We start from the raw sequence: 25,487 nt of genomic DNA, 5'->3' as shown, positions 1-25,487 counted from the left end.
CCTCATAAATACTGGTGTTGATGAGATGAAACCTTCTGATGAACAAATGTTGACCCTTGATGAGAGATGAACTTCTGTCCATAATGAACAGGAATAAAGCATATTTTGTCAATTTATTTCATTTAGTTTAACTTTGACATACGTTGGGATTTTTGTATTAAATTACATTAAATTAAATCATAGAGATCAATGTTTAAAAGCAAAGACAGAGCAGTGCAAGTTTGAATGTTTAATTTAGTCAGTGTATTGAGAAATGTCCAGTGCTGAATGCCAAACAAACTTCCAGCCAAAGAAAATGGACTTTGCATTACTTTACTTAAACTATGTTAAAGTCCCCTCGACACAAGCAGAACTTTTTTTCCTGTAAGCCAACTTGTGGTCACAGCACCAAACATTTATGCAGAATCTGACTCCTTGTAAAAGTTATCTGTCCAACAACTAAATATTCAAAAGGCATGCTGCTGGATTTATTTCTCATTTTCCCTCAGAAAATTAAGAATACCATGCCCACCCCATGGCTCTATTGTTCTGACAAAGGGCTGTTAGATACTAACAAAGCACTTATGTTATACAAAATAATAGTATGATCAATTTACAGCTAAGCTCCCTACTGTAATACCAAGTTATCTACCAGGGCACCCACCAAGCTCTTTTTAACCCAGAGAGAATTAAAGTTATTTCATGCTTTCCCCCATGCTGTCTGTTTAGGGCCCCCCCTACCACTTTGATTGGTTCATTCTTCTTTTCAGGGTCCACTAGCCATTCTCCCCACAGACAACATTCAATTAAATAGTTCTAAATTATACACTAGCAGCCTGAAGTTGTGTTGACACCAAGGAGAGGGAGGGAGCAAGAAATGTCTGTACCTGAGTACAAGAGGCAATTTGGTCATGGGGCAGGAAATCAAAACAGATTTTGAAGAACTGATTTAAGAAGAAAGGCTGACCTTCTCTGCATTGGTGGGAATTGGCTGGTTGACTAGAAAATGGGAGGCTTAAAGCAAGAGTTTTGGAGCTCAGAATACACACACCTTGTACTTACTGATTTGAGCAAGCAACTCCTATCTTCATCTCAGCAGCTTGCCTTATGTGGAGTGTTTTATGGCTGGCAGCCATTTTGTGATATCCTCACAACTCAAGTTCAAAAGTGTAATTGGACCCCAAATCTACAGGGAAGTTAAACCTATGTGTTTAAACTCAACTTGCCCTGAACTGAACTGGCCTCAACTAGCTATCATATAATGCTTCCAGAAACAATATTCCATTTGCAGGTCTAAACCTCTCAATGCACCATTTCTGATCACATTTTATGTTCCAGAGGACAGCAAAAAGCTGGCTTCTCGTAAAAGATAAAGCAGTACAAGCAAGTATCTACTGTAGCCGGATTGACAGATCTCAGTTAACCTCCATCAGGAACCTAAATGTAATAGTGATTAATTTATCAAACAAATCAACACTGAGGAGTGAGAGACTAGGTACAATGCACGCTTGCATTTTGGCAACTGCTCCTTCCATATTTATGTATCAAACCAAGAGGAGGATGGCTGTTCTCATGTTGGAAACCAGAGCATGCTGATAGCTATGTTGTGTATATGAAAGCCTTGAACGGCTCTCTTTATAATAAACAAAATTCAAAACATGGGTATCAAATGACCGTGTAGGAGCTGCATCCTTCAGCTCTGACAGTGTTTGCCTTTTCCAAGAAATGACTCACTAGGCATGTACAACTCTAGGGAAAGATCACCCCTCATTCAGTCCCAATGGATGCCCAATAGTTCACAGCTGACGTCCCAGAGCTTTTTTGCTGTTTCTTCATTGCGTCCTTGAGGAGATACATATGCTGGTTTGCAGTCACTGTCACATAAAGGAAAGTTTCTATTAGGAATTCAGGATGGCATAATTGAAAGCTGTGGTTAGCAAATATGTAAAAAACACAAAACTTATCAGGTTAGAACCCTTCTCATCTCCCTATGTGCGGAGTGATTTTATGAGGAGTGGAAACAAAACAGTCAGCTCCCACCTACAGTCTGAATTGGAGCAGCTTAGGGAAGCAGGTATGTGAAAATACATGCTCAAGTCTCCATCCCTTGAGTCTTCTCATCTGCTGGCACAAGTTTATAGCAGTCTGCACTTTCCCTAAATGCAGCCTCTACTTCCTGCAAACATAACAGCTGGTGTAGCTGTTATGTATTCAGTTGGTGTAGCTGTTATGTATTCAGCTCAGTGGTATCTTTGCATCTCCACGCTGCATTAGAACCTACCTCTACCTTTTGAAGAGCTGAGACATCACACACCTTAATACTATGATGGAATTCCTCAGCCAGCCTGATTTAAGAAGCATGAAGTAAATGCCTTTGGACTACATATCCCCAGCTACATTAAGAACCCAGGGCAGGGAGGGCTGTACACATAGCTCCCAAATATGGATCGCCACCAGCATCACTGGTTAGAGCAGTCTTTCCCAACCTGCAGCCTTCCAAATGATAGTAGACTACAACTCCCAGTATCCCTGACCATTCGCTATGCTAACTGGGGCTGATGGAAACTGGGAGTCTTAGCACCAACTCAAGAGCACCAGGGTGGGCAAAACTGGGTTAAGCACAGATGTAGTGCAGAACACATGGTCAACAATGGCCTGAGATCACCATTCATTTAGGCACGGGTGCCAGTTTTGGACATCCAGCCCTTCCCAAGAGAAAGTTGGTGCTGCCCATATGATACTGCTAACTGCTAGCAGTCTACTATCATGCACACAGGTAGATTGCGGCCCTCCCTTCTTTACAAGAGATGTAGGCGTTAGGAAAATCCATCCCTGATAGGTAATTTTTTGCATTATTTCTGTGGCTCAAAAGGAGTCCAGTTTGTTCTGGTTGCAATCTGACATTCTGTTGACATTGTTCTCCCAAGCCTCGTGTCGTTGCTTAGCACTGAAGACATCCTTGAGATCTGGATTAAACCATTGTTTCCCCACTCTGCAACCCAATGCCAGTTCTTCCACAGCCTCAACTCACCTGAAATACTTCCCACTCACTGATTCCAGCTCCTCTGCCACTGCACAATACACACTGGTTTGGGCTCCTTCCGCCGGTGTCTTCAAGAAGAAAGACGACCTTTTCCATACAATATCTAATATAGCTGAATGGCGGGGTAATTCAGAAGAGACTGTTCCAGGATGCAGGACATTTACAGTGACACCAGTGCCTACAAGGGAGGAATCATGCGTGCTTTAGAAAAGCATTTTGGAAGCAGGCACATAAACCAACATAAAAAGCAAAATGGATCCCTTCTTTTGTTTGTCTGAATTGCCACAGAACAAAAAAGATTAGTCTGCACCTGGAAATGAAAACACAAGTATTTCTCATGTGTCTATATAAAAAAGTACGTTTAACGGTACTGATATGACACACAATCTATTGCCGCTGGCTGTCGCTTGCTCTTGAAAACAAGCACGCGCGCGCACACACACACACACACACACACCCAGGTACAACCCTAAGGTATACTTCCTTGGAACTATTTAGTGGGTAGAGCCTTTGCCAAAAAAAGTCCCTGGTGCCAAAATGTGCTGTCTTTTTGAAGGTGTAGTTCAATCCCGTCAATCGTTGACTGGGATTAAGTCCAATGTGTTCCATACGACTGCAATCCAATAATAATAATAATAATAATAATAATAAATTATTTATACCCTGCCCATCTGGCTGGGTTCCCCAGCCACTCTGGGCGGCTTCCAACAAAACACTAAAATACAATAACGTATTAAACATTAAGAGCTTCCCTAAACAGGGCTGCCTTTAGATGTCTTCTAAAAGTTTGGTAGTTATTTTCCTCTGACATCTGGTGGGAGGGCGTTCCACAGGGCGGGCACCACTACCGAGAAGGCCCTCTGTCTGGCTCCCTGTGACTTGGCTTCTCGCAGCGAGGGAACTGCCAGAAGGCCCTCAGAGCTGGACCTCAGTGTCCGGGCAGAACGATGGAGGTGGAGACGCTCCTTCAGGTATACTGGACCGAGGCCGTTTAGGGCTTTAAAGGTCAGCACCAACACTTTGAATTGTGCTCAGAAACGTACTGGGAGCTATGAGAGCTCTGGGTGGCCAAGCCAGGAATCAAGCCACACAGCATCAGCTTCTGACACAACCATCAACAGCCAGACAGAGATGTTGGGCAGCTTCTCCCCCACCTTCCTGGGGCTGTTGAAGACCTGTGTGCTCTGAAGGCAGGCAGAAGTGAGAGAACTCAGGCTAGGGAGCAGATGTAACATCAGCTCCCAGTTGGCCTTGGAGGGCTCTGTCACCTTGAATTTTATATGATGCATTTGTTCTAGTGTTTTAAAGTTATAAACCACCTTGGCAGAAAGGCACCATGCAACTCGCACAAAGAAACAAGTACATAAATAAAACTCAAGTGTACTTAGGACGGCAACTATAGAGCTCCTATAGATTGCTGCAGTATGTCTTCCCTTTGATTTCAGCTCACAATCTGCTCTGTCTGTCCAGATCCTTGAACAAATATTTAAGAAAACTGAGACATCGTCTGCAAAGGTCGCTCTTTTAAACCTCCCTCCTCCCCAAAACAATCCCAGTTTCCCACCATACAAAGTCACACTAAGCTCTTTTTAAGATGAGATTCTGAACAAGAGGCCGCTACATGCTTCCAGCTCACCTTGCAGTCGTCTGGCCAACTCCCGGGTAAAGAGAATATTGGCCAGTTTGCTATGACAGTATGCCAGGCTCCGATTGTAGGACTTCTCGCCCTGGAGGTCATGGAAGCGAATCCTCCCACCATGATGGGCCAGTGAGGATACATTGACTATGCGTGCTGGTGCCGACTGCTTCAGGCAGTCTATCAACAGGAATGTTAGAAGGAAGTGCCCTGGAAGAGAAATGGCGATGAAGCTTTGGATGCAATTCTACCCAGGATGCAGCAAAAACTCTTTTTAATGTTACAGGAATGTCGCTCGGTATGACAAACAGGACACAAGGCCAAATGAAGTAAAAATCCCCAAAGAGGGAGATACCTCCAGAGAAGTTCTGTGGGTGGCAATACCAGGTCCCAAAAGTTATTTAAGACTGGGGGTATAACAGTGTAACCAAAATGCTCAAGGTGATGGGAGTATGAAATCAGGGACAAAGTATTTTAGTAATTATAATAGGCAATTTCAGCTCCCATCACACATCCAATGGGGTAAATGTATGTTCAAGTCATGACAAAGAGGTAAAATTTCTAGATACCCTAAATGGGTGTGTGTCCTGGAACAGTTGGTGATGGAACCAACCAGAGGGAAATCAAACCTTAACTTAATCTTTAGTAGTGCCCGGGACCTGGCGAGATATGACAGTACTGTTAGCCAACTAGAAACATTCCAAAACATTATTAATGTTTTAAAAAAGGGCAAACCCATTCACCCAACCCACACCTCAGGACCTTACCCAGGTGGTTGACTCCTAGATGCATCTCAAAGCCATCGGCTGTCTTGGAGTAGGGGCACAGCATAACCCCTGCATTGTTAATGAGGATATGGAGTTCTTTCTCCTCTACAAGAAAGCACATGGAGGGCACACTATGAAATAGGAAAACCAAGATAAAACCCTAGTGATAGCACAACACGGTCTGCCTCATGGCTGTCAGCTTAACTCCTGTTTTGCAGTTCCTCCCATGATTCATTAGTCTTGCAGACTGCCTCAGAGCATGGGTCTACATGTACGAGGACAGGTTGCGCAATAACTTTGAATGGTGGCCTGATGCAATATAGTAAGTTTTATTTCCAGTCATGGGCAAACTGATTTTCTGATTACCTCAAACCCAACAGTCTTGTTTTACAGTGTCAGATGTCATGGTAAGACTGAAATCCTATACATTTTCACCTGGGTGTTAAGTCCCATTGAACTCAACATAACTTGCTTGTGCTGTTGGAATCCAAGTCTCTGAACAACCAGAGAAATGTTTCTATGTTGCTCATGTATTATACACAGTGTAATGTGTAATTTTGCTCATGTATTATACACAGTGAAGCAAAATATTTGAAGAAAAGCAACTGATTTCAAATAAGGGTTGAAACAGTTAGTAGAGCGTGAGAATCTTAATCTCAGGGCCATGGATTCAAGCCCCATGTTGAGCAAAAAAAAAAAAAAAGGCCGGTTTGATAAGTCAGAGCTGCCAATAAACCACAAAACCAGGTTTGGACATAAAACACTTATGGCTTTGCTCTAGTTATACAGCAGCAGGAGGACCAGGGAAGGAGCAAAGTGGTCACATTTTTTATTCCATGCTTGTTCATTCTTGCCAAGCCATACTTTGGCTTAGCATTACATGCAAACACGACCAAGGAGTCTCAAACATACCTTTGAGGAAATTCTCAGCAAATTCTCGAATCGACTTGGTGTCTGCCAAGTCCAGTTTCTTTGCCGTAACCTGCTGATTCCCTGTTGTGGTCCGGATTTCAAAGGCTGCTTTTTCTGCCTTTGCCATATCTCTGCAAGCAAGGATGACTTTGGCACCTGCAAAAAGGAAAAGCAGGGAATTAATGAACAACACAAAGGGATACAGAAGGTAGAAACTATGTGGCTCAAAAAGGTTCCAGGTAAATGACTCAAGTCCCATCCTTAGAATTACAACAGATTTTCAATAGTATGTTGAATGCCATTGAAAATGATGCCATTTGTTCAGATCTCTAGCCAGTCAGTCACACCTCGGAGGGTGGGTGTTATACTTTATACGTGTTTAATGGTTTTCAGTGTTGTTTTATAGGGTTACTTACTTGCTTTTTAATAGTTATATATATATTGTATGTTCTTTGTCATATCTATTCATTATTATTTTTTGGAAATAATATTTATTATTAGTTTCAAGATTACAGAAAGAGAGAGAAAGAGAAAAAAGAAAAAATAAGAAAAAACAACACCACAATATATAAAAAGGAAAAAAAGAAAAAATACATTAAAAAAACCAATACATCATCACAACAAAAAAACAGAAAAAAGAAGAAAAAATACCAAACCCTTTTTTGCCTATCTTTACCTTTCATTTGCTTGTTTCATTGACCTCCTCACACCTCCCTTTTTGTATTCTAACTTAATTAGTTGTTTCAGCAAATTCTTTCCATCTTTCTAACTTTTTATTAAACAATTTACTTAACTCAACAGTATTCAACTATTCAAATCTATGCTGTGAGTCGCCTTGAGAAAGGCAGAATATAAGGGAATAAGAAGGCTTCGGACCAACTTGTTCCAAAACAAACTATTAATTTACAGCTTTAGTAAGGTGAAGAAAACAGTTTTTGTGCAAACTATTTTAAGGAGGGGAGCCTTGTTTTACAATGGGGGGGTTACCTATAAGAGCAAATAAAAATAAACAGCCATACCTATTCTAGCGTTCCCCCTCACAAAGCCAATACTTTGCCATTTGTAACCTCAGTTCAGTTTCTGGGTTGTCCCCCTTAACTTTTTAACATCTAGTCAATCAGAGGAAGAGCTAATTCCTGGTTATGTTTCTATTTCTCCTTTACTGCCAAATCTGAAGGCCAAACCTTTGGCACTCCTGTACAGAACAGCCTCTAAAACCAAACAGCAACCATTTTACTAAACTAAACTAAGCACAAAATGGCTGTTAAGTCCCATTCCTTCCCACACTGGATCTCAGCTAAATACTGGTTGTGCTTCATGGAAAAGGGATAAAATATTTTCTATCAAGGAAGGCTACAAAATACACATAGTCTCAAGTGTTGTGTCTCAAGGATTGAAGGGCACATTTCACCTCAAGGCAAACACACTTGAGGAGAGTGTGAAACAGGGCTGGGGAAGGGCATGGGGAAGAGTCCCAAGGGCAAGTTAGAAAGCCTTGGAAGGCTGTGTTTGTAGGAGTGCAAATATCCAGAGTGTGGGGTCAGGTGGGATTACTATCAGGAATTATAAAATATGCATCAAGCCATTGTGTCCACGATGAATGCATTGTGTTGACTGGGTTTGATACATTGACAATAATTTCTGATCAAATCCCACAACCCTCTGCATCTCTGGCCATTTCCTCTACTGCCCATTTCTCTTGCTTGACAAGTCACGTACACACTTAGACAGGCAGGCGTCCTGGGTCATCAAAGACAGTGGGCAGTTTCTTTGATGTAGCTTTTCTGATATGCTAATCTTAGGATGTTAATTTTGGGGCCAGGAAGCAGATCTCACCTGAAGGTGATAATGATCGCTGTCCTCCTGGCCATCCTTCTTATCATGTATATTGCTTGTTTATCACCTCCGGGGTTGCCAAATGCACTCCTTTGTAGTTCTGTTCTTTATTTACCCCAGAAGTGCATGCTTTATTAGTTTTGGTAGTTTAACTTTGTCCCCACTGGGTTTGTTGTAATGCCCAGAAGAAATCTGATTGGTTCTTACGAACACTCTGTAAAAAGTTCTTTTGTGAATAAAACGACCTGGGCCAAGGAGTGGAGGAAGAGATTATTATACGCACCCTTCTCAGGGTCTTGCTGGTTCAAGCCTCTGTGTGTATTCTTATTAATCAGAGTTCAATCCTTCCTTTACTTTGGGAACACCTCATGTGTTTGTCTCCCACAGCTTCCCACATCACACCAGCAAACATGAGAATAAGGCGTTCTGGCCAAATTAAATCTTCAGCACAGATAGTGCTCAAGGCTGAAAGCCTAATTGTACTCACCAGGTAGTAAGCCCCATTGAATTTAATACATGGTTAGGATTGCCCTTTTTATTATCCCTCCTGCATGCCTTGTGAAAGGCTTGTCACAGGAGAAAAGTGCTGGTGGGTGGGGATAAGTAACTTGCCTCTTCCTGCAAGGTCTCGGGCAGTTTCCTTCCCAATGCCGGTGTTGGCCCCTGTGATCACAACAACCTTCCCATTGAGCTTCGCGGCAGACTTGCACACTCCTCCTGCAATAAACTTCCTACAAAGGACACATCAGTCAATCACAGATTCAATGAATGTGGCAAACTGCTACTTTATTTACATGTTAAATATGCACAGTCAAGTCTACGCTATGAAAATGACTCTGGGAAAAGTTCACTTCCATAATTCTAAAACAACAACAAAAAGGTGAAGCAAGATCACAACCTTTATATCTCAAGTAGAAAGGCCCAGAAGTAGAAAGAAGATAATTGCTTACTAGACAGCTCTGCAGGTGCCTATTGGAATGACAGACCCTTCCCTCATTTGCAGACGTAAAGAAAACACTCTTCACAATTTCTCTCCAGATTTGCTTTGAATGGCCCGTTTTCTAATCAGACTTTTCTGATTGCACCTACAGGCCACACTTTAACTGTTGATGATGGGGAGAGAGACTGTCGCTCATTTTTCTAACTTGTGTGTGACCAATATACATTAGCAATCCTAAACACACACACATACACAGCCACATGGAAGTCACTTCTCTGGGACACAATCCCACACCATCAGGAGCCATGTAAGCATATCATAGCCACCTTGAGAAGGTATCAGTTGGGTGGAAAGACCCACTTCATCAGCCTCACTTAGATAGTTGTGATATTCCACTTAGAGATGTGAGATCACTATGCCACTAGGATAGTGTGAAGGGGGACAGGTCTGCCATCTTGCTTTTGTGTGGCATTATTACCTCCATCCCTTCTTGGCATTACTGATAAATTGCCCCTTTGTCTCTACACAATTAATTGGATCCTGTTCCTCACAGTGGTTAAGTGTGGGGCTTCCATTACTTGCTTCCTATAATTGTTTAATTACAAAATAGTGCTATTTCACACTAAAGGGGGGGATGAAATTAATTTAAAAGCTAATAGGACCCCTGCCCCCACCACCCAAAACATACACATACTGGGAACAGAAACCAAAAAATTATGGGGCAATTAGTCAGTAATGCCAGCCTATACTGAACTGGAGTTATTCAAGGAAGAAGCCATAAGGAGAAATTTTCTTAACAAAAGCTGCTGGGGAGCATCTGAGGAATAAGGCTTCTACCTAGCAGTTCGAAAGCACCCCCAGGTGCAAGTAGATAAATAGGGACCGCTTTCTAGCGGGAAGGTAAACGGCGTTTCCGTGTGCGGCTCTGGCTCGCCAGAGCAGCGATGTCACGCTGGCCACGTGACCCGGAAGTGTCTCCGGACAGCGGTGGCCCCCGGCCTCTTGAGTGAGATGGGTGCACAACCCCAGAGTCTGGCAAGACTGGCCCGTACGGGCAGGGGTACCTTTACCTTTACCTTACTCAGAAAACTCAGCCAATGGGATGGGAACTAATATAGCATCATATTCAGTGTTGCATGGAACCAATATGGCCCAACCAATACCTGGTAGGTTTTGTTCTTCGTTGTTTATAAAGAGATTTTTAATCTTCACAGTTATCACATTGAAGCAAGAATTGGTTCAACAAGTTTATACCAATTATTGCCTCACGATTCTTGACTGAAGCTGAATCCTAACAAGACAGAGATGCTGTGGGTTGGTGATTCTAGTGCCTTCTAAGAGACCAGTTCTGAACTGGGTCACACTCCCCCCATGAGCTTAGGGGTACTCTTTGATCCAGATGTTACCACTGGAGGCCCAAGTAGCATCAATGGCACAGAGCACCTATGTCCAACTTCAGGTGGTTTGCCAGCTATGGCCGTGCCTGAACAGTGACAGCCTGGCCACAGTAATCCATGCTCGGGTAGCCTCCAGCTTAGATTGTATTTTACACCAGTTGCAACTGCCAGAGAACAGAGTGTTTGGTAAAGCTGCTTGGAATCATATAACACTGGTTCTGAAGAGTTTGTTCTGGCTGCCTATATGTTACTGTGCAAATTCAAAGTTTTAGTACTTATGTACAGAGCCCTGAAATTATGACTCAGTTATCTGAAGGAGCACCTCTTTTGGTATTCTTCTGCCCAGCAGTTAAGATCTGCTGGGTGACTCCTTCTAGTCACTGAGTAATGTCCAAGGTGCTTTGGCTTTCACAGTGGAAGTCCAGATTTTCTATTTCTATAAAGCATTTCTATATCACCATAACATAAAATATCACACAGCTGTGGAATGTTCTTCCCTGGTGCAACACAGTTCACCTTTCGGCATTAGCTGAAAACCCATTTCTTCCTCCGCCGCCCCCCATTGGCTCCCCTGATCAAAGAAAACCTTATTATCAGCTACCAGAAAGCTATGTCCTTGTTTTTTTACAGTGTTAGAACATTCACACACACACTATGCAAACATAACAGACAACTAAGTGAAAGGTAAATTAAGTTGGTTTTAGAACATTCTCGGGTAATGTTTGATGTTTTATTGTTTTTAATATTCTGTTGGGAGCCACCCAGAGTTGCTGGGGCAACCCAGTCAGATGGGCGACATAGAAATAATAAAATTATTATTACTATTATAAGGTAGAATTAGTATTAGCAGTGTTTTTCCAGTTTTATTCGGTTTTTATCCCTTGAGTTCTTAGACCCTCCCCCACATGGATCTTTAAAACTTTTATTGTAAAAACTTTCTAACAGAAAATTGTGGGAATCTTACACAATGGGTAGGAACAGTTACCCAATGAAAATACAAAGACAGGATCATTTTATTCCAAGACCTTTGACAGCCTCCTAATCGGTTAACTGGTTCAGGGAATTATATAAAGTAGTGCCCAAAGATACCCTGTCTCTTTCATTTGTACTTTAGGATGTGACTAGGAATCCTCTCCACAATACATTTTAAAATTACAGCAGTTTTTCCTGTCAGTAAACCTCAGAGATGGGAAGATCTGTATTCACTTAATTTCCACCTGTCCCTTATCTGCTGAACTTTAACTTTAGTTAGAACATGGTAGCCACGTTTCCACCTTCCCACCCTGCTTCTTGAATTTCTTGAAAATCAAGTTATTTGCTGCAGTTGTGTCCCATCTCACCCCGGAAAAAGCATATTTAAAGGCTAAGATAAAGGAAAACCAGAGAAATACAAAAATAAGAAAATAAACTGAATAGCCAAAAGGGGAATGGAAAGACAGGAGTTTATGACAAAAGCATTTAAGAAATGAATGGATTAGGTGAAAAACAGACAAATTTCGAAAAGTAGGGGGAAACAGCCAAAACAGTAAGTAAAGGAAGAAACAGGTGTTAAGACAGAAATATTTAACAGCTAAACCGGTGTCAAAAGGAGATTTTTAATTTTGAAATCTGCCATATAACCTCATCACGTCGAAGCTCGTTTAGCACAAGGAAGTTGTTGCAGAGGCAGGAGCTGAAAAGGCTGCAAGTCTAAGCCCACCAATCACAGACCTGAAGATAGGAGCAACCACAAATACCAGGAGGGGGACAAATGCGAAAAGCGCCAGCACGGACCCCACGAAGCCGAGCATCGTCGCCTCTCCGCCGACTCCGGCTCTAGCAGCAAGAACCTCCCAGCGACGCGCGAAACCGCACAGGAGCAGCCGGAAAGGAGAAACGTGAGCGCAGAGTGCTGGGATTGGCGGGAGGGAGAGAGAGAGAGTGGGGCGGGGCGGGGCAGAGGGAGGGCGGGGCGAGAACCTATTCATTGGTGCGCCGTAGAGATAGAAAAGAAATAGAACGACACGCAATCTAAGCTTTCGATAAGCGCCCAAACAGGCCGTTGGCCATTTTTCACCCGTCGTGTCGCTGAAGCTACGTTTTACAGGCACTTCTGCGGTAAAAACTCCGTGTGTTTTGCATTGGAAGCCGATTTGGTAATCTTTCTTTATTTGAAAGCATTTCTTCTCAGTGCTGGTGCCACCTAGTGCCGGATTTACGTATAAACTAAACAAGCTATAGTTTAAGGGGGGGATTAAAGGGGGGAAAAACTGGATATACATTTCCAAAATATAAGATAAAAAAATAAAACCTACGTACAGCAACAGTGTTTTGTGTTGTGTAGACTCCTATGGTGTAAGTAATGGACCCCGCCTGATAGCCTGATCCCTAAAATATCACTGGTTTGCTCATTTCTATATATAGGGTGCCTACATTCTGCATGGACTGGTTGCATGGCAACATGTGCAAATGGTTTAGATACCTATTAGGTCCATAAATTACTATATAACATATAAAGTAAAGGTAAAGGGACCCCTGACCATTAGGTCCAGTTGTGACCAAATGGAGTTGTGGCGCTCATCTCGCTTTATTGGCCGAGGGAGCCAGCGTACGGTTTCCGGGTCATGTGGCCAGCATGACTAAGCTGCTTCTGGCAAACCAGAGCAGCGCACGGAAACGCCGTTTACCTTCCTGCCGGAGTGGTACCTATTTATCTACTTGAACTTTTTGGGGTGCTTTCGAACTGCTAGCTTGGCTGGAGCAGGGACCCACAGCGCCACCCATGTAAATTACCATATAGCATATATTCAACACAAAAAACAGTGACAATTTGTAGTTGACAAAGGACAGCCGGACATATAAAGGCCCCAATACCTTCAGTACCTGACTCCGTCGGTTGCCTTTTGCGGTAAAAGGTAACATGGCTCTCCCCAACCCGCTCCCCACTCTGAAAAGTGCACCGGAAAGTGAAGAGTTAAGTATTGGAGTGGAAGTTCCATCAGTCTTCAAGGGAAGCCATAGACAGAAGAAAAGTACAAGACTGGCCTTTCTGTTGTCTGACGAGGCAGCTTCGTTGCTTTCGACGGCATTGTGTTCCATTGGCTTCCCTTGCAGCTGCTTTTACTCTTAGAAAAGCATTGGATGAGCAAAGAAAAACCCGTAAACTGAGCAGTGTGTGAGAGGATACATTTGCTAAATCTCCGAGCACTGGGTGAAAGAGGTTATTATTATTTTTGCTCTCACAAATGCAGCTTGTGATTTGCCTTTCCCAAACTGCATTTCCCCGAGTGCATGGGATTAACAGTTTCCAACTGTATTCCTAGACATTATACTGGAATTATAGATTATTTGTGTTTCCTCATTCATTTCCAGCATCTTATTTATTGTAATCGCATCCACATCATGTTAGGGTTTCCATATTTTGAAGAGCAAAAAAAGAGGACACTATGGAGACTCTCATTTTAAATACCCCTACTATATGTATGGGTACATACATACATACAAATACATACATATATGTATGTATGGGACGCGGGTGGCGCTGTGGGTGAAAGCCTCAGAGCCTAGGGCTTGCCGATCGAAAGGTCGGCGGTTCGAATCCCCGCGGCGGGGTGCGCTCCAGTTGTTCGGTCCCAGCACCTGCCAACCTAGCAGTTCGAAAGCACTCCTGGGTGCAAGTAGATAAATAGGGACTGCTTACTAGCGGGAAGGTAAACGGCGTTTCCGTGTGCGGCTCTGGCTCGCCAGATGCAGCTTGTCACGCTGGCCACGTGACCCGGAAGTGTCTCCGGACAGCGCTGGCCCCCGGCCTCTTGAGTGACATGGGCACACAACCCCAGAGTCTGTCAAGACTGGCCCGTACAGGCAGGGGTACCTTTACCTTTACCTTTACTATATGTATGCTATAGAAGCTCTGATATATTGCGGGGGGGGGGGGTGTTGCAGGCAGAGAGAGGAGGAAAGCAAGTATTTAACCACCACTTATATCTGTATCTCATTCAGAAAGTATAGCCAGAGACATTTTGGCAAATTTAAAAAATCCACTGGGACAGAAAATTTCCTCCCAAAAAAGAGAATGTGCCCTTAAAAAAGAGAGCAAATAATAATAATAATAATAATAATAATAATAATAATAATAATAATAATAATAATAATTTATTTATACCCCTCCCCCAATCTGGCTGAGTTTCCCCCACCACTCTGGGCAGCTTCCAATCGAGTGTTAAAAACAATGCAGCATTAAATATTAAAAACTTCCCTAAACAGGGCTGCCTTCAGATGTCTTTTAAAGAGAAGATAGCTGCTTATTTCCTTCACATCTGATGGCAGGGTGTTCCACAGGGTGGACGCCACTACATTCTATGTGTTTTACATTTCCAACATGTTTTATCTCCAGTCTTGTACATTTTTTCCAGTTTTACAGGTGTGATGTACCATCTGTACATCATTTTTTCCATATTTTCTCTAAGTGCCGTACAAGCTGTGAATTTCATTCCTTTATTCTAAAGTCTCGCCCAACTGTCATATTCTAAATTATATCCAAAATCTATCGCCAATTTTACCATTACTTCTTTTATCTCTTCATCTTTGGTATCCCATTCTAGTAACTGGTTATACATTTTGGATAGAAGTTTAGATTTACCTTCTAATATTTCTACCTGGTATCTGGATTTTTTTTCATTCATCCCTGCCTTTTTATCTTCAGTTCACAGAGCATTAATTTGGTGAAATTGGAGCCAACCTGTTAATTTATTCTTTATCTCTTCATATGATCTGATTTTCCATCCTTTTTCTGTTCTTACTAGAAGATCTTCATAAGTCCATCTTTCACCTTCTGTGTTTATTTTTTTAACTGTTAAGATGTCAATTGGTGATAACCACCAGGGAGTGTTTCTTTCGAGCAGCTTTTTATTTTTCTCCCATACCTCAAGCAGTGGCCCTCTAATAATATGGTTAGAGAATCCTTTATGGGCCTTTTCTTTATTGTGCCACAGATATGCGTGCCATCCAAATCTGATGTTAAAACCTTCTAAGTCCAGGAAATCTGTGTTCTTTATAACAATCCATTCTTTGATCCAACAAAGGCACGAGGCTTCATAATATAATCTCAGATTTGGAACCGCAAATCCTCCTCTGTCTCTTCGGTCTGTGAGTAATTTAAATTTAATTCTCGGTCTTTTCCGCTGCCAAATAAATTTCGAGAGAGTTTTTTGCCAATCTTTAAATACGGAGGTTCCCCTAATTACCAGAATATTTTGGAATAAAAACAGCAGTTTCGGCAGTATATTCACCTTAATTGCCGCCATTCTTCCAGACCATGAGAGTTTTATCCTGTTCCAAGTATCTAAGTCCTTTTTTATTTCTTTCCAGGTGTTTGTATAATTATCTTCCATTAAGTTTATGTTTTTCATGGTTAACCATATTCCCAGGTATTTTACCTTTTTTACCACTTTAATCCCAGTCTGTGACTCGAGATGTTTTCTTAAATCTTCCTTCATGTTCTTAGTCATCATTTTGGTTTTTGTTTTATTTAGCTTAAAGCCGGATAACTTTCCAAATTCCTCTAATAATTCTAACACTTTACCAACACTTTTTTGTGGATCTTCTAACGATAACATCAAATCATCAGCGTATGCTTTCAGTTTATATTCTTTTACACCAATTCTAATTCCACGGATCTCTGATATTTTCCTTATCTTATTCGCAATTATTTCTAGCACCATTATAAACAAAAGAGGTGACAGAGGGCACCCCTGTCTTGTACCCTTCGAGATTTCAAATGAGTCAGTTAAGTTATTATTGATAATCAGTTTAGCTCTTTGATCCGAATAGATCGCTTTTATTCCCTCCAAGAATGTGCCCTCTATCCCTGCTGTTTCCATACATTTTAATAAGAATTGCCAAGATACATTATCGAAAGCCTTTTCAGCGTCAATAAAAATTAATGCCGCGGGGATTTCATTTTTACATTTCAAGTATTCAATAATATTTATTATGTGCCTTACATTATCTTTTAATTGCCTATTGGGTAGAAATCCGGCTTGGTCCATATGAATAAGATTGATTAAACATTTATTGAGCCGATTCGCCATTACTTCTGCATAAATTTTATAGTCATTATTTAATAATGATATTGGTCTGTAGTTCTTAATATTGAGTGTATCTGAGTCTGGTTATCAACGTAATGTATGCTTCTTTCCAGGAATCTGGTATCTTTCCTCCTCTTAAAATGTTATTTGTTACTTCGCACAACACCAGTGTTAGATGTTCTTCCAGGACTTTCTAATACTTAGCCGATAAACCATCAGGCCCTGGGGCTTTCCCTAGTTTCATCTTAGAATCATAGAATCATAGAGTTGGAAGAGACCACAAGGGCCATCGAGTCCAACCCCCTGCCAAGCAGGAAACACCATCAGAGCACTCCTTACATATGGTTGTCAAGCCTCTGCTTAAAGACCTCCAAAGAAGGAGACTCCTTTGATAAGGATGGCGGCGCGTGTAGATGCAGCGCCGCCTTTGATAAGATGGCGGCGCGTGTAGATGCAGCGGCTGGTTGCTCCTCAACTCAGAATTTGGCTTTTTTGTCCTGCCAAAATAGACTTGTTTATAGTCGGCAGGACATGTTATCTATTCGGCTAAGGAGTGAGTGATTTTGTGTGGAGTGCCCTACCTGGGTGGATGGAGCAGCCAAGTAATTTCGTTGTCCCCGAGAGGGGGCAATGACAATAAAGATATTATTATTATTATTATTATTATTATTATTATTATTATTATTATTATTAGACTCCACCACACTCCTTGGCAGAAAATTCCACTGTCAAACAGCTCTTACTGTCAGGAAGTTCTTCCTAATGTTTAGGTGGAATCTTCTTTCTTGTAGTTTGGATCCATTGCTCCGTGTCCGCTTCTCTGGAGCAGCAGAAAACAACCTTTCTCCCTCCTCTATGTGACATCCTTTTATATATTTGAACGTGGCTATCATATCACCCCTTAACCTCCTCTTCTCCAGGCTAAACATGCCCAGCTCCCTTAGCCGTTTCTCATAAGGCATCGTTTCCAGGCCTTTGACCATTTTGGTTGCCCTCCTCTGGACACGTTCCAGTTTGTCAGTGTCCTTCTTGAACTGTGGTGCCCAGAACTGGACACAGTACTCCAGGTGAGGTCTGACCAGAGCAGAATACAGTGGCACTATTACTTCCCTTGATCTAGATGCTATACTCCTATTGATGCAGCCCAGAATTGCATTGGCTTTTTAGCTGCCGCGTCACACTGTTGGCTCATGTCAAGTTTGTGGTCAACCAAGACTCCTAGATCCTTTTCACATGTACTGCTCTCAAGCCAGGTGTCACCCATCTTGTATTTGTGCCTCTCATTTTTTTTGCCCAAGTGCAATACTTTACATTTCTCCCTGTTAAAATTAATCTTGTTTGTTTTTGCCCAGTTCTCTAATCTCTCAAGGTCATTTTGAAGTGTGATCCTGTCCTCTGGGGTGTTAGCCACCCCTCCCAGTTTGGTGTCATCTGCAAATTTGATCAGGATGCCCTTGAGTCCATCATCCAATTTGTTGATAAAGATGTTGAATAAGACCGGGCCCAAGACAGAACCCTGTGGCACCCCACTAGTCACTCTTCTCCAGGATGAAGAGGAACCATTGATGAGCACCCTTTGGGTTCGGTCAGTCAGCCAATTACAAATCCACTGAGTGGTAGCATAGTCAAGACCGCATTTTACCAGCTTCTTTACAAGAATATCATGGGGCACCTTGTCAAATGCCTTGCTGAAATCAAGGTAGGCTACATCCACTGTGTTCCCTTCATCTACCAGGCTTGTAATTCTGTCAAAAAAAACGAGATCAGGTTAGTCTTTCCTTTTAGTATTACTGTCCATGGGATCTCACCCAGCACTTCCCTAAGTTTTATGAAGTCAGCCTAAGTTTTATGAAGTTTTATGAACTTTATCTTCTTTATCGCCTCTTGGATTTCCTCTATTTTTATGGGTTTGTTTAGTTGGCTTTTCTCCTCTTCCGTTCAACATTCAATTCTATTGTCTTCTAAGTATTTTTCTATTTCTGTTATATCTTCCTCTTCTCTTTTATATAATTTTTCGTAAAATTTAAGGAAGCTTTTCTTTATTTCATTAGGGTCTTCCAAAAGTTTCTCTTCTATTTTTATTTTGTTAATCACGTTTTGGTTTTTTGGTTTTCTTAATTGCCACGCCAATAATTTCCCCGTTTTATTTGCTGATTCAAATAATTTTTGTTTCATTGACTTAATTCTCCATTCCACTTCTTGGTCTATTAACATTGAATATTGTGTTTGCAACATCTTATACAATTGCTTATTTCGTTCCTCACTAGGTTTTGTTATTAATTTTTTTTCACAATCTCTTAATTCAGTATCTCTTCTTTTTTTTGTTCTCTCAACTTTTTCCTATAACTGTTTTGTTGAATCAGAAACCCTCTTAAAACTGCCTTACTGGCATCCCAAACTATATCGATATTTGTTTCTTTGTTGATGTTTAAATCAAAATATTCTTTCAAGGGTAACTTTGGTCTTCTCAATCACCTCATCATTTTCAAGTAAATAATTGTTCATTCTCCATCTGTACGTACCCTGTACTTCACATTTTAACTCCAAAACTATCGAACTATGATCGGAGAGGGTTCTAGGTTGTATCTCACATTTCACAACTCTTGTTGTTAGTTTTCTTGAGACCCATATTTGTTCCAACCTACCCCAGCTCTGATGTGGTTCTGAAAAATGTGTAAATTGTTTCATCATTGGGTTTTTATGTCTCCATATGTCTATTAAGTCTAGGTTTTCCTCGAGGTCATTAAACAATCTTGGTAGTTTCCCTTGATTCAGTTTCCTCCTTTTTGAACTTCTGTGTAATTCCGGTGTTGGCACTCCATTTAAATCTCCAAGTAAAATCAACTTATAACTCTCTAGGTCTAATAATATTTGTTCCAGTTTCTTGAAAAACTCTGCTTTATTTGTGTTTGGGGCGTAAACGGTTACCACATTAGATTTTTCTCCCTGATGGTTAATTTGTATTCCCAAAATTCTTCCTTCGTCATCCTTACATATTAATTTGGGTTCCCATTTCTCCTTTGCATATATCACTACCCCTCTTTTTTTGTTTGTATCTGGGTTAATGAATTCTGTTCCCAACCTTTTATTTATCAAAATATGCTTATGTTTTTTGGCCACATGTGTTTCCTGACAACAAATCACATCAAAGTTCTTTTTCTTTAAAACCTTCTCAATTTTATTTCTCTTATGTTTTTCATTCAAACCATTCACATTCCAGGACAAAAATTTAAGAGTCATTGTTATGTTTAGTTACTATTCGTTCTACTCTGTTTTTCTAGTTTATATTCTGGTGGTTCTATTTCCGATTGTTTCTTCCTCTTCCTCTTCTTCTCCATGCTACTGCTCCTTCCTCCTCTCCGTCCTCCCCCTCCCCTCCTCTCCCTGTCTCTTCCCTCTCAATTTCCTTTCCCTTTTTTCCTCTCTTCTCCTCCGTATTCATCTCTCTTCCTCCAGGTCTTTCTTACACTTTTCAAAGTTCCTTTTCATATCTTCTCAGAAATTTTTTCACTTCTTGAGTGTCTGTCAATTTGAATCTTTTATCCTTATAGTAGAAGGAGATTCCTTCTGGGAACTCCCATCTGTATTGTATAGCATTTCTTTTCAAGACACTTATTATTTGTCTATATCCTTCCCTTTTGCGCAAAATCCTGATTGGAATTTCTTTAAAAATAATAATTGGCCTGCCTCCAATTATTATTATTTTTTGATAACTCGTTCTTAATATTGTGTTTTTCATCTCAATTGAATTAAAAATACAGTGGTGCCTCGCAAGACGAAAATAATCCGTTCCGCGAGTCTCTTCGTCTTGCGGTTTTTTCGTCTTGCGAAGCAAGGCCATTAGCGGATTAGCGCTATTAGCGGCTTAGCGGATCAGCTGATAAGCGGTTTAGCGGCTTAGCTGATAAGCGGCTTAGCGGATCAGCTGATAAGCGGCTTAGCGATCAGCTGTTAAGCGGCTTAGCGGCTTAGCGGATCAGCTGTTAAGCGGCTTAGCGGCTTAGCGGATCAGCTGATAAGCGGCTTAGCGGCTTGGGAAAAAGGGGGGGGAGGAAAAAAACCCTGCAGGAACTCGCAGACATTTTCGTCTTGCGAAGCAAGCCCATAGGAAATTCGTTTTGCGAAGCACCTCCAAAACGGAAAACCCTTTCGTCTAGCGGGTTTTCCGTCTTGCGAGGCATTCGTCTTGCGGGGCACCACTGTAACTAAACAATCACCAGAAAGTTTTATTGACTTAATTTGTTGGGATTTCACTCTTACTCTGAATGCATTTTCTACCGTATATGCTACCTCTTCCTCTTTTATCTCCAACCATTTTGCTAATTCCCTAATCATTTTTTCCTTTATGTTCTCGTTTGCTTCTTCTCTCACGCCTCTAAATTTCAAATTAAGCTGCTTCTGTCGCATTTCTGCCATAGCTAGACTATCCCAAATTTGATCTTGCGTTTTATTCAAGTCTTTTATTTCTTCCTTTATTTTTTCTGTCTCCTTCTTTTGTTCCTTCATTTCTTTTTGAATTTTCTTATTTGTCTCTTCAATTGTTTTTGACCTGACTGTCAAATCTTGTATCTTACTAGAAAGTTCTCCTACAGCACCTTCTATCTGTCTATCTATCTGTTCCTGCACCTCTCCTAGTTTACTTTCCATGTGTAATTCACTTTGCTTAAATTCCTCCTTGATTTTTAGCCACAAAATGTCTAGATCTTTAATTTCCTGTCGGGATACCTTCCTATCTCCTGGTATCCCTCCTACCTTTTTTCCATTTCCCCCCAACATTTTACAATTATTTTATCAGTTGGTCTGTTTTAATATTCGATCTCTCCCCTAGAGGGCACACAATCTCTTTCTTATTCTTTGTATATCTTAATAGACCTTAACAAGTTTACAATTTTACTCTCTTACTCTCTTTTACTTTCTTTATACCTCTTGATATTATACCCCCCTTGGTTTTAGTCAAAACTTCCAAAAAAAAAACAAAAACCCTTAAAATATTATAGAGTCCCAGTGACCTTGTCACATGTTAAATATAGTCGTGTTAGTATGTTATTTTTCAGAGCAAAGAGAATTTTAATAAATGAGGGATAGCTTCTTTTATAGTTAGAAAGAGAGCGTCCAGTCCAAATCAAATTCTGTCGTCTTCAGCCACTTGTCGGCTTAATCCAATTCGCGGAAAGAGTCTTCAGAAGTTTATTCCGAGCATGAATCCAAAGTCTAATAAGTTACAGTTTGTTTTCAATCTTTGGAATTCCTGATGGAATATAAATATCCAAATAAGTGTCCAAATAAGTAACCAGATAAGTCAGGATCTTCAAAACCAAAGGTTTTGCAAGTATATAGAGTCTATTTATGTCCTTTCAGATTTATTAAAGTTTAATTTGAAGTTTAAAGTAAAATAGGAAACTCGGCTATTCGTTGTTGAGGTGAAATTCTAGACTAGGCTTTCGACAAAATCTCGTGGGAATTTATGAAAAAACTATTAAAAGAATTGTGTCTAGGTGAAAAATTCCAAAAAGGTATAAATGCAATATATAACCAACAGAAAGCAAAAATTATTATTAATGGAGAGTTTGGAGAAGAAATCAACATCTTTAAAGGTACAAGACAAGGATGCCCCCTATCCCCAATGTTATTTATAATAGTATTAGAGGTTCTATTAAAGAAAATAAGGCAGGACAACCAAATAAGAGGAATAGCAGTTGGTGAAAAAAGATATAAGTTAAGAGCCTTTGCAGATGATGTTATGATCACAACAGAAAATCCCCTACAATGTACACCTAGAATATTGGAATGCATAAACGAATATGGTAGATTAGCAGGATTCAAATTAAACTATGGAAAAACCAAAATACTAGTGAAAAATATGGAAGAAAAAGATAAAGTGAAATTACAAGAAATTACAGGACTGGAAATTAAAAAGAAAATAAGGTATCTTGGAATAAATTTAACAACAAACACTATAGATTTAAGTAATGAGAACTATGGGAAAACATGGAATGAAATAAAAAATGACTTGCAAGTATGGGGAAAATTAAATCTTTCCTTACTAGGGAAAATATCGGTAATAAAGATGAACATATTACCAAGGATGATGTTTTTGTTTCAAAGTATCCCAATACTAGGAGGAGATAAATGTTTTAATAACTGGAAAAGAGGAAAAAGCCAAGAATAAAACACAAAATAATGATAGATAAGAAGGAGAGAGGAGGATTTGGTCTCCCAGATATGGAGTTATATCACGATGCGGTGGGTCTGACCTGGCTAAAGGAATGGATCAAATTAGATGACTCGGATGTATTGGATTTAGAGGGAGTAGAGACGAGATTTGGATGACATGCCTATTTAATAGATGAAAAAGTGAGAGTACATAAAGGCTTCCTAGGGCATATAATCAGAAAATCTATATATAAAATATGGGAGAAATATAAAAGACTCCTAGAACCGAAAACTCCCTGGTGGGCATCGCCAGCAGAAATTGTTGCAGTGAAAAAATTAAATATGAAAGAAAATTGGGCTACCTATAAAACTGTATTAAAGGAAGAAAACGGAGAATTGGAATTAAAGGATTACACAGAAATTAAAGCTCATATTAGTGATTGGTTCCAATATATTCAAATTAAGTATAGATTAGCAAAAGACAAAAAGTCAGGATTTGAAAAGGAAATATCAAAATTCGATAAATACTTAATACAAGAAAAATCAAAAAATATATCTAAATTGTATGATCTGATTTTAGAGTGGGAAACAAAGGATGAATTAGTTGAAGCATCAATGATCAAATGGGCGCAAGATATTGGGAAAAATATTATGTTTGAACAATGGGAAAAATTGTGGAAAGAAGATATGAAATTCACTATGTGTCATATACTGAAAGAAAATTACCTTAAAATGCAACATAGATGGTATTTAACACCTGAAAGAATAGCAAAAATGAATAAAAACTGTAGTGATGTCTGCTGGCGATGCAACATGGGAAAAGGTACTATGATACATATATGGTGGAATTGTTTAAACATCAAACAATTTTGGGAAATAATATATAATGAGATGAAAAAAATGTTTAGATACTCATTTAGGAAAACACCAGAAGGTTTTCTATTGGGAATAGTACCAGGAAGCCTAAAGGAAGACGATAAGACCTTATACTTATATGCAACAGTAGCAGCAAGGCTATTGATTGCGAAAAACTGGAAAAGTGGTATAATACCGACAAAAACAGAGTGGCTTGCCAAATTATTGGAGTATTACAATATATCCAAAACAATGGAAGAAATTGGAAGGATTTCAAAAGAAAAGAGAGATAGGGACTGGAAGGTGTTTAAAAGATACTTGCAAAATCATATCGAAAAATCAGAACTCCTATTAGAATAAACAAGTTCCGTTTCAAATATTGAAATATCAAATAAGATGGATGACAATGTGTAATAGATAAAGAAGTATGAAATTAGGCTAAAGGTGTGTGAAAGAAAGTAATAGAAGTGGAAAGAAATTGTAATTGAGTAGATTGGAAGTCAAACACAAAGGTGGGGTGAGGGGTGGTGGATGGTGATGGGGAAAGGAACTATTTGTGGGATTGAATGTAAGTATGTTTGAACACTTTTAAGGATTGTATGAAATGTATGTTTGTATGCTTGCATATGTGTATTAATGATGAACCATTTTAACAATAAAAACTTAATAAAATAAAAAAAAGAAGAAAGAAATTCTAGACTCTTCCACTGTTTGCACTTAGTCCATTTCTAGAATCAGTTTTTCAGTCCCATCTGTTCTTTGTTGCTTCCGCACGTAGATACAAATCCCCCAAAAGGTGAGGAATTGGATTAGAGCAGAATTTCCCTAGATTTTACAGCTCTTTATATTATTATGAAAACAGAGAGGAAGAAGAATGAGTTGTTAATATTGTATTAGTGAGGTAAGAAACAAAAAGAAAAGAAAAAGGAGGAAAAAGGGGAGGAGAAAGAAGACGGAAGAGGTAGCACAATCAAACATCTGGGTTTTTGTACCAAAATCCAAAAAAGAATTGGGAGGATAATACAGAAATCCGGAAATTGTGAAGGGAAGGTAGAAAAAATTAGAAAGTGGGCTGGGAAGAGAAAATGTGCAGAGGGTTCTGAGTGTTCTTCAAAGTTCTTAATATATCCTCTTTTCTTAAGCCTTCTGTCCAAACCGTTTCAGAATAAGGGGGGGAAAGTTCCAAAGTATAGGAAAACAGTTTTTTTCAATCTTTCCTTTTCATCCCTTTAGAGCCGCTTTTCAAACTTTCTTTCTGCCTCTTTTTCTTCCTGCTCTTTCAAGCTGTTCTTTTAAGCGACTCTACGTTGTTGCATTTCTACTCATTACTTTCCCCAAAAAGGTATAACAAAGTTTCCACGCAGTCTATTATTTGTTACTTTGTATTTGGTGAGTCTAGTAGCCTCAACAATAAGTGCCGAGGCCTTTCGTTTTGTACTCACTCAGTCAGGCAGAATATTACTTCCTCCCTCCTCCCTGCGACTTTGTATCCTGCGCCATTTTAATCCTCGGCCAAGCTGAATTCCTTACTTAAATCCTTTAACATCCAACGTTCACTTAGTGTGTTCTTCAATTTTTTGGAATACAAATGCTCTACTCACACTTGGGTTCCATTCTTGTAGTTATGGAGATTCGTCGCTTTCTCCAGTGAGAGCCAGAGGCATCGTAACACAGGGTCGATACTTTCCCATTGCGCTCGCAGTCCTGCCATCCTCAAGTTCTTCCAGAAGAAAAAAACCCGAAAAAACCGCAAAACCGCTCCCACGCTGCTGGATAGCCTATCCCTCAAGGGTGTCCCCCTTGAGATTTTTGGGGGCGCAGTGCCTTTGCGGCTCCCCCAAGCCCCTGTATTACTCGGAAAAACCCCGACGAGGTTTTCCGCGCTCCCTTTCTCTCTGCGA

The 25,487-nt window shown here is 40.3% G+C and overlaps 1 protein-coding gene across 5 annotated transcripts; it reads right to left on the bottom strand.

Annotated features, from left to right (window-relative positions):
* Positions 1 to 99: 99 nt before the first annotated feature.
* Positions 100 to 25,385, bottom strand: LOC114595334 (retinol dehydrogenase 12-like). 5 transcript variants are annotated; one of them, XM_077928018.1, is made up of 7 exons: positions 25,188 to 25,385; positions 8,786 to 8,904; positions 6,338 to 6,493; positions 5,426 to 5,530; positions 4,659 to 4,868; positions 3,011 to 3,200; positions 100 to 1,853 (listed from the first exon to the last, which is right to left on the bottom strand). In XM_077928018.1, the coding sequence occupies exons 1-7, from the start codon at positions 25,295 to 25,297 to the stop codon at positions 1,751 to 1,753; spliced, it is 993 nt and encodes a 330-aa protein (XP_077784144.1). In that variant the 5' UTR covers positions 25,298 to 25,385; the 3' UTR covers positions 100 to 1,750. The 5 variants fall into 5 exon arrangements, with proteins under 5 accessions (XP_077784144.1, XP_028581478.2, XP_028581472.2 ...); XM_028725645.2 differs by lacking the exon at positions 25,188 to 25,385 and adding an exon at positions 13,373 to 13,517; XM_028725639.2 differs by lacking the exon at positions 25,188 to 25,385 and adding an exon at positions 12,284 to 12,425.
* Positions 25,386 to 25,487: the final 102 nt, after the last annotated feature.

Source organism: Podarcis muralis, chromosome 1, assembly GCF_964188315.1.
Source record: "Podarcis muralis chromosome 1, rPodMur119.hap1.1, whole genome shotgun sequence".
Taxonomy (NCBI): domain Eukaryota; kingdom Metazoa; phylum Chordata; class Lepidosauria; order Squamata; family Lacertidae; genus Podarcis; species Podarcis muralis.
The sequence above is the reverse complement of the archived record's forward strand: the minus strand, read 5'-3'. Positions and strand labels throughout refer to the sequence as shown.

What these genes read in the sequence shown, in the direction of transcription:
- LOC114595334 (XM_028725645.2), bottom strand. Translation starts at nt 13,488, where the DNA reads ATGGAACTTCCACTCCAATACTTAACTCTTCACTTTCCGGTGCACTTT. An exon ending in TGCTGAGAATTTCCTCAAAG is followed by an intron (nt 5,531 to 6,337) that starts GTATGTTTGAGA and finishes GCTTTCTTGTAG; the next exon opens with AGGAGAAAGAACTCCATATC. An exon ending in GTTGGCCAGACGACTGCAAG is followed by an intron (nt 3,201 to 4,658) that starts GTGAGCTGGAAG and finishes CCTCCCTTGTAG; the next exon opens with GCACTGGTGTCACTGTAAAT.